This window comes from Dipteris shenzhenensis, chromosome 22, assembly GCF_047967505.1.
Source record: "Dipteris shenzhenensis isolate YYH24624 ecotype China chromosome 22, Dip_SZ_1.0, whole genome shotgun sequence".
Taxonomy (NCBI): domain Eukaryota; kingdom Viridiplantae; phylum Streptophyta; class Polypodiopsida; order Gleicheniales; family Dipteridaceae; genus Dipteris; species Dipteris shenzhenensis.
Genome location: NC_141617.1, coordinates 16,563,932 through 16,573,033, shown reverse-complemented (window position 1 = coordinate 16,573,033; position 9,102 = coordinate 16,563,932). Strand labels below are relative to the sequence as shown.

The window sequence follows — 9,102 nt, the reverse complement described above, 5'->3', positions numbered from 1 at the left end:
GACACATTCCACAAAGGCATGGGTGATGGGGAAATCAGTAAACCACAAAGATGTGTGTGACGAGAACCACAATGGGAAAATCGGCGAAATAGAAAGCTTGCCGAGGAACTTGGCAGGATAAGGATGAAACAAGCCATTCTAGCAAAGCAAGATTCCGACGTAGCGGAAAGGCATTTCATTCAGAAAAAACAACAACTGTGCAGCGGCGGTAGCAAAGTGTGGGGTCCCCTACCAGCTTTAGAACATGGATTCCTAGAACTTTGAAGCACTCATACAAACAACAAGGTGAATTTCTTCAATGGGCTTGCCCTTTTGAAGATATGTAAGGATCTTTCTCGAATTAAATTGATGTGCGCGGACTCTAGCTCGGTCTTGACGAATATGGACTGTGAGTTAATTGCCCCACTCAGTAGAAACTGCAATTCACAACAACACTTCAAATGCACACTACGCAATAAAATGGTAATTAAATAAAACAACTACTCAATTTCAATTCGTAGGACCACATTCGTTACTATGACCTTCCCCTACGAGGGCGGGCCAAAAACTGAAGGTGACATATAATGAGATGAGCAACGACCCACGTCACCCTTCAGATACACGTGGACTAAAATAAATGTCGTGACATCACCGAACCGGTTGACTTGTTATATAAATGTGTGGTGCGGGCGGGCTGGCACGCGCGTCCAATCAAAACGCGCCGCGTGGCCATCCCCAGCGGCCGGTGGACTTGGTCTCCGGTTTGGTGGGGCGGGTACACAGTCAAAGCCCGAAGAGGTGACCTGGGGGACCGGTAGCTGCTCTATCTAAACCGGCTACAGGCGGTGAACACGAAGGCGGCGCGAAAGGCGTGGACTGCCACACCTGCCAAGCCAGTCAAAATAAATTCACACGTGTTGGCGTGGGGCAACTAAATTAGCGGGGAAGGTAGGGGGTAGATGGGGGGGGGGCAAAACCGCCAGATTTGGAGGGGAGCCGCCAAAATCTAGGGGCGGGGAGGTGAGATTAACGACTAAATTAATACTAATCATGGTAATTAAGGAACCTTATTCAACTCCTCTTCTTCTTCGTCATCTTCTTCGTTTTTTTGTGCGCTGCTTCTTCTGCTCCTTCCTCCATAGCCAGAGCTTCATTCGAGCTCTGATTCTTGGCTTTTTCTCGCCTATTTCACTCTCCATCCCCCCCTCATCTTCTCATTTCAAGCTCCTCCTCGCTAAGTCCCTCTTTTGTTTGCCAAAAAACTCGCCAGATTCCTCTTCCTCCCCTCTCTCCCATTCGCCTCCGCATCTCCTCGCCCATTTCTTCACTTTTCCTTCCTCCCCATCTTTTTCTTCCTCTTTCATCAGCTATCTTGAGAATTGTCCTCCGGGCGACTTGCAGTTCGGTCACGCAAGCTTTTTTGCTTACCTGTAGCCATGGTGCAGTCCCTCGCTCTCTCCCTCTCCGAAAATCCCCTCTTCCTCCCCCTTATCGCTGCTGCCTTGCTTCTGTCCCTAGCGCTCTTCTTCTGGCGCTCCTCTGCAGGCGAGAAGCAGAAAACCACACAAAACACTCCCCCCAAAAAGCTGATTGTAGAGGTTCCCGAGCCTGATGCGGAAGATCTATCGAAGAAGAAGGTCACTGTGTTTTTCGGAACTCAAACAGGAACGGCGGAAGGTTTTGCCAAGGTACCTTATTGCCATGTTCTTTAGCTTCCCACGACTAGCTTCTCTTTTTTGCTTATTCAAATCTTTCCTAATCCAAATATTCTTTGCGCTCAGGCATTAGCGGAAGAAGGGAAGGTTCGATACGACAACCGAGTAGGTTTCAAAGTGGTCGATCTGGTTAGTTCGTCTCTCCTTATGACTACCAGACTAATAGGTGTTATGATTCATCTCGGGATCTCTTTTCTTTTGGTTCTTGAGAATTCGTATTTTATTAGATCGTTTCGTTTAATCTTATTGATTTCGTTTATTATGAAGGACGATTATGCGGCTGACGATGATGAGTATGAACGGAGACTGAAGAAAGAGACTTTGGCTCTCTTCACGCTCGCAACGTGAGCGTCATACTTACTAGTCAAAATCTCAAAAATTAAGTCCTAAAGATTATTTAGTAGTTGACTTAACGATTTGTACTTCGAAATAAGTATTATGATAGCTCAATTCTGGATACTTTCTGTGTGCACTTGCAGTTATGGGGATGGAGAACCTACCGACAATGCTGCAAGGTTTTATAAGTGGTTTACCGAGGTGACTTATGAGTCCTTGATAGTTCTCTCCCCTCCCCTATTCGATGGGTCCTGAGACATCCGGATTGTTTTATTCATTCAGCTTTGGGAAACGTGTCTTCTCTACTTCTTGCAAGTGTGTATTGAATTGAATTCATGCTGTGTCTATGCAGGGGAAGGAAGCTAGAGGCGATTGGCTTTCCGGTTTGACTTTTGCTGTCTTTGGCCTTGGCAACAGGCAGTATGAACACTTCAACGAGGTGGACTTCGAAAATCAAACATATGCAATTAATATGCACGTAAAATAACAAACATTTAACACTTTGGGTGAACTTTGTTTTGTAGGTTGCTAAAAAGGTTGATGAGGCTCTTGTGGAACAAGGTGGGTTTTTTCCCAGGTATTAATAATAGTGTTAAATGTGTGGTAAATTTAGCATGCTGATAGGGCCTGAATTGGCATCGCATGCCCAATGTTTGTACCTGATTTGTGATCGGTATCTTTTAGGGGCTAAACAGTTGATATCATGTGGCCTTGGTGATGATGACCAATGCATAGAAGATGATTTTACTGCATGGTAAGTCCCATTTTTGATCGTCTGAAGTTTCAGCTTTGTAATCAGGCACATATGTATCCATGTTCTTAGTCTTTCTTTTTGTGTGGTACTCAGGCGAGAGCAGTTGTGGGCCAATCTGGATTCACTTGTGCTCGATGCCAATGATGCCACTCCAGCTGTGACCACACCTTACACAGCTGCTATTCTCGAGTATCGTGTGATCGTGCATGATAGTGACACGAAGGTTTACGAGGACACATATGCAGCCAAAATGAATGGTCAGGCAGTACATGATGTTAACCATCCATGCAGGTGACTTTCATTTCTTTTCAAATTTGCCTATGCTATCTTCTAGAAAACAAAAAATGTGGCTGACATTCCTTTTTGTTCCAGGGGCAATGTCGCCGTACGTAGGGAGTTGCATACTACTCTGTCTGACCGGTCATGTATTCATTTGGAATTCGACATATCAAACACAGGATTGATGTGGGTAGATGAGCATCATCCTGATTATCACTCAATTTCGGAATTTGAATGCTTTTCGTGACTCCTCTTGCAATACCTGTTTTGAGTGTGGCCTCTTAATTGTTAGGTATGAGACGGGAGATCATGTTGGAGTGTTTCCTGAGAACACCCCTGAAAATGTTGAGGAGGCTGCCAAATTACTTGGCTACCCGCTGGACACAAAGTTCTCTCTGCATTCTGATGCAGAAGATGGTTCACCCATGAGCAGCAGTTCTTTGCTGCCACCCTTCCCAGGGCCATGTGATTTACGAACTGCACTTGCTAAATATGCGGATTTGCTTAGCCCACCACGAAAGGTATCAAGGGATAGGACCTTGTTATTTGCATGAAATTGAGTTTTTGTGCTTTCTAGCAGGCAAAATCTTGTGCGTCTTTAGTACTAATTGCTTTTGTTCCCTCTTGGTGTAGTGGCCACGATTTGAACATAATTGTTCTTTTGTGGTTGATGGTTGAACAATGCTTTCTGTTACAGGCTGCACTTGCGGCACTTGCAGCTTATGCCTCTGATCCTGCTGAGAAAGATCGATTAAAGTTTCTGGCCTCACCTCTCGGCAAGGTTCAAAGTTTTAGCAGTGTCTGTCGTTGGTTGAGTGGATTGGTTCTTTGTGGGCGGTACAATAATTGTTGGCCTATCGTGTATGGTGCAGGACGACTTCCAGCAATGGATTACTGTGAGCCAAAGGAGTCTTTTAGAAGTCATGGCTGAGTTTCCTTCAGCAAAGGCACCCCTTGGTATCTTTTTTGCAGCTGTTTCACCCCGTCTTCAGGCTCGCTACTATTCCATTTCGTCTTCTCCAAGGCAAGTTTTATTTCAAATTTGCCATCAAATGTGTAGTAAAGATGGTTTGATTTGGCTGTATGAAATACTTATGTACTTATATCTCCTGTTACAGATTTGCACCTGATAGGATTCACGTAACTTGCTCGCTGGTTTATGGAGTGAGTCCCACAGGTCGTTTCCATAGAGGGGTTTGCTCCACCTGGATGAAGGCAAGTTGGCTTCCTTGTTTCGATTGTGTGTTTGACTTGCATTAGATTCTCAATTACATTTCTGACCTAATGTTTTCCTGCTTTTGGATCTTCAGAATGCGTTACCTGCTTCGGAAGTGGGAGACAAATGCAGTTGGGCACCAATCTTTGTAAGGCAGTCTAATTTCAAACTTCCGACAAATCCAATGGTTCCAATAATAATGATCGGTCCTGGCACTGGACTTGCACCCTTCAGGGGCTTCATGCAGGTCTTGTTCAGTATTCTTGTTTTGGCATGATTATGCAAGATTTCCTTTTATAAGTTTTGCAAATATAATTTGGACTGGACTGTTTTATTCATCAAAGTTGGGCCATTTTTACTATTATTCCTCAGGAAAGGGCTTCTCTCAAAGAATCTGGTGAAGCACTAGGACCTGCAATGCTGTTCTTTGGCTGTAGAAATCATAAACAGGTATATTTGTTGTTCATGTACGACACTGGAGCAATTATGTTTTTGAAGGTTCTGAAGTTCCATTGGATTGATTCTATAGGACTACATCTATGAGGATGAGCTGAATTCATTCTTGGACAATGGTGCCATATCTGCACTGTCTGTCGCCTTCTCAAGAGAAGGCCCTTCAAAAGAATACGTGCAGCATAAAATGGTTGAGCAGGTAAAACCCCAAAGTGTTTGTTTCACTTCTTATGGACTTTGTAATGAAGGGGAAATTTTGTGTGTCAGTAAGGGTAAGCAACTTAGCACTGTGTGTGCTAGGGGTGTGTTAGCAAGGAAGGCCAAAAACTGTGAGCCTCATTGCCACTCATTGTAAGTAGGTTCTGTGACATTCATGTCGATTTTAATGTCTGCCTGTTTGGATATGATGCAGGCAGATGCCATTTGGAATCTGATATCCAATGGAGGCTATCTTTATGTCTGTGGGGATGCAAAGGGCATGGCTAGAGATGTACACAGGACTCTTCATACAATTGTTCAAGAGCAGGTTGGTAGTTAGTGAAGAGGCCTTTGTCATCAACTGGATCTAGGGCATCTGACCCATTCTTGTGTTTTGTCTTTGTAGGCTTCTGTGGACAGTACCAAGGCCGAAGCAATAGTCAAACAGCTGCAAACTGAGGGAAGATATCTCCGTGATGTCTGGTGATCTCTGGGCTGAAAAAAGCAGCATTTTCAGTTTATAATGGCTATCATAAAAATTTTGGAAGGCAAGGAAAAATCCTGCATACATCTTGTATACTATATACTTGCTTGATTGAACATCTTTTGGTTAGGCTCATTTCTCTAGCCTGCAGGGCTAGGTTGTATTCTAGTGGGGAGGTTCAAGCCCTTGCAGGTTAAAGCACCCAGAAATAACTTCTTGACATTTCAGGAGGAATTGGCTGACCTAATTGCCCGTAACAGGACATATATCACATATTGTGAACTAGCAGAAGGCTTCAAACTTACTGCTGTCCACTGAGCTTAAGTGTGATTTATGAGGGATTCTTTATTAGTTCTGGTCTCATAAATCAAAAGTGCAGTTCAAGCCACATGCGTTTGCACTGTAATGGTGTGCCCTTCCATCTTTTAGGGGACGCAGCAGTTTTTACATGGCTAGCTGCAGCACACTTACTTATTATTCTTTCAATTTTGAGGATCCTTTACTGGTTTAGTTGGTTGTAAGTAGAGTCACTGTAAATTTTCATGATCCTTTACTGGTTTAGTTGGTTGCAAGTAGATCACTAAAAACTTTCATGATTTTTAAGGTTTTGGGCTTATTTGCATTCCTGTCGGCATCATCTTTGTGTAACTTGTAAGTTTCACTAATACTCTCTAAAGCCAAGTTTTCTTTCAGTTGCCCGTAAGACTTTCTTAATAGATGTATTGAATTGGTTTAGTTATTTCTATAAATCCGTCTCCTATTGTCCAAGATGGATTTTGGCTTAGTCGCCTTTGCAAAATAATAACTTCCTTCAGTGATCTTGCTTGACTTACTATTTTACTATACTTTATACCGCAATATTATCTGAAGCTTTGTTAGAAAAGCCTGTCTCACTGGTTTTCATTTACAGAGTTAGAAATCAGGTGGATAGGTTTAAAATTTGAGAAATCAACTTTACATTGGATATTTGATTTTACAAAGATGAAACTTCCAAGTGGCAAGATAGATATGGCTTGCAAATAAAAGGGCAACACTGATTTGCACATCAAAATTGGAAGTGCTAAGGTTTTGAAAGACAAATGTAAAAAGTTTTGCAATAGATACACTCTAGGCCTGAGTCATTGCGTTGCGTAGAAGATGATGCAATTATTACTTCAATGCCGAGTAACCAATAAGTCATGAGCTTTGGAGAAGCCTATGGAGAGAGGAGGATGTTCAATCTGGGAATTATGTCAGAAGTTTTATTTTGATTAATTTGTTAAGAGTTACATCAGATTATGTGCCCAAACTCAACTTTTTGGAAAAATGGATTTGTTGGTAAAATGTTACAAATCAGGACAGTGATTTGCACATCTAAATTAAAGTGGTAAGGTTTTGAAAGACATGTGAAAAATTTTGCAAAAGATACACTACTCGATGTAGACCTAAAAATGAAACAACAAAACTTATGTAAGTCCTTTATTTGCAAGTCTGTCTTCCATATATATTGGAAGTGTCATAAAGGCTTGAGTCATTGCGTTGTGCGCAATGTGTGTTCCAATTATTGTTCAACTTAGTGTAACCAATAGCGTATTGAGAGAGGATGTACGAGTGGATTTAAGTTGGATTTTGAATGATTTGGTAGGAGTTTTATGTGTGGATTGTGTCCCCTAACTCAGTCCTCTAACTCAATTTTGGTAGGAGTTATATTTTGAATGATTTGGTAGGAGTTACATTTGTGTTCAATCCCCTAGTCCCCATGAACAATTAAAATTTTAGGAGGATCGCCTCTATTTCGCACAACTAGATGCATCCCCAGATTGAAAAATCAAGGTAAGATTTATTTTTAGAAAAATGATCCCCCCTTGCCCTACCCCTTGGGGCTCTTTTGCCTCACTCACCCGCATACCCTTCCCCTTTCGTTGGCCCCTCCTATGCATTGCCTCCTACTTCACCCTCCCCTTTTGTCATCCCCCCCCCCCTTTGTGTCATCCCCCTACCTCCCTCCTGCATCCCTCGGTATCTCCCTCCCTTCCCTTCGTCCCCCTTGCCGTCGAAGCATCCTTCTTCTTCTCTCAGCCTCCCTTACCTCCCTCCCTTGCTTTCCTTTGTCCCTTCACTTCTAGGTTAGGTTACATGAGGTGGGATAGATCAAGTTAGAGAAGTTTGATTAGCAACATTAGTTTAGGTTACGCTAGCCAACATGGGTTAGGTTATGCTTGATTAGCATGTATTAGATTACAGTGAAGGTTTAATTAATATGAATTCTCAAGTTGTAAAGCAAAGATCAATGAGGGCAATGGCCCTAGCATTCTGCTGCTTCCAAATTCTTTGGTGTTGCTAATCGAGTAATTCAACCTTTGTCATCCTCAACAACATCCCAAACACCTTCGCGCTTAAGAAGCAGCTACATCTTGGTTTGCCATGTGGGAAAACCTTCTCCTTTGAACTTCTCCATGAGTAAAGAGCTGGAAGGTAATGATTTCATTAGTATGATGGCAAAGACCTTGATGAAGGTGAACAGCAACCCCACCGAGATGCAAGGAGGCGGCAAAGAGAGCCAAAGGAGTGCTCCAAAATGGAAAGCAGTGACCTAGAATAACCTCGAACCAGCACATTAGCATGGGATTTTTATATGCAAAATACAAAAGTGTTGGCTTTGCTATACATTGAAAGTTATAGGTTTCACAAGAGGTTTTACAAGAGACTTCAACCACTAAGCATATATCAAGTATGGAAAAAAATGAAAACTTTTCATTGGGTCTCTATTGCAACATAGAGGTTGAAACAACTTGAAATGGGGGGTGGGGTGAACACGAACAGGAGAGCTAGGATGGAAGCTCTATCTTTAGATAGATTTGGAAATTTCAAAGTCGCTAAAAGGAAAGCATGTTTCATAAGTTTCCAATTACAATTAGATTGAAAGATAGCATTAGCCTTATCTCTTGGTTTTTGTTGGAAACGTGCACAAAAGTAGTAGATTGTGAAAATGTCCTTTGTGGGTCGAGCTATGACGAACAAAAATACAAGCCTACGACACAATGTACAGCTCAACTTTGTATCATAGCCAATGTACACACACACACACAATGTAAAGCTCAACTTTGTGTGTGCACTAGTTATAGTTGAGCTATACATTGTATCATAGGCTTGTATTTTTGTTCTTGCTGGTGTAAAGTCGTAATCTTGACATGTGTTTTGGTCCAATGGCTCTTTATTTCATTTTATTTTTCTATTTCTAGGCCTTGGGCTCTCTAGTACAACTCATTTCTCAATTTCTAGGTAGTAAAATAACCATTTTTGTATGATCTATTTCCAACAATCATGTTATATTTGTATCGCATCCATCAATGGGAGGTGAGTTATCATGAGAACAGTCAAAGTTCAAAATTTAAGAGGTCAGCAGATGTATTTTTTATGGAAGTCCTTACTCATATATGGAAAAGCAAAAAAAATCCATATCTATAGGTCATGTGATTCTAGGACACGAAAGTCATTGTTTGTGTAATTGAACTGATTGCCACATGTTGCCTCAAAGTGAGGCAAGAAAAAGTCTTACAAATTCTATATTTTTTTGAATCCAGAGGATAGCTAACAAGATTTAATTTAATGAGAACATAAGCACTACTTTATCTACCGTTTAACCTAATGAGATTGTAATCTACCAACTTAGGTTTTCTTTTAAAACCTGTTGTTTTCTTTATATATG

General features: G+C 41.7%; 1 protein-coding gene across 1 annotated transcript; it reads left to right on the top strand.

Moving 5' to 3' along the window:
* Nucleotides 1-1,084: 1,084 nt before the first annotated feature.
* LOC147887810 (NADPH--cytochrome P450 reductase-like) lies at nucleotides 1,085-5,903 on the top strand. Its single transcript, XM_087393102.1, has 18 exons — nucleotides 1,085-1,667; nucleotides 1,761-1,823; nucleotides 1,962-2,038; nucleotides 2,174-2,231; nucleotides 2,383-2,469; nucleotides 2,555-2,591; nucleotides 2,715-2,784; nucleotides 2,878-3,075; nucleotides 3,157-3,249; nucleotides 3,356-3,584; nucleotides 3,761-3,844; nucleotides 3,936-4,087; nucleotides 4,182-4,278; nucleotides 4,374-4,526; nucleotides 4,652-4,729; nucleotides 4,809-4,931; nucleotides 5,145-5,258; nucleotides 5,337-5,903. Exons 1-18 carry the CDS (start codon nucleotides 1,416-1,418, stop codon nucleotides 5,415-5,417), a joined length of 2,046 nt encoding a protein of 681 aa, XP_087249228.1. The 5' UTR covers nucleotides 1,085-1,415; the 3' UTR covers nucleotides 5,418-5,903.
* Nucleotides 5,904-9,102: the final 3,199 nt, after the last annotated feature.

What these genes read in the sequence shown, in the direction of transcription:
- LOC147887810 (XM_087393102.1), top strand. Translation starts at nt 1,416, where the DNA reads ATGGTGCAGTCCCTCGCTCTCTCCCTCTCCGAAAATCCCCTCTTCCTC. An exon ending in TGCTTAGCCCACCACGAAAG is followed by an intron (nt 3,585 to 3,760) that starts GTATCAAGGGAT and finishes TTTCTGTTACAG; the next exon opens with GCTGCACTTGCGGCACTTGC. An exon ending in AGCATAAAATGGTTGAGCAG is followed by an intron (nt 4,932 to 5,144) that starts GTAAAACCCCAA and finishes GATATGATGCAG; the next exon opens with GCAGATGCCATTTGGAATCT.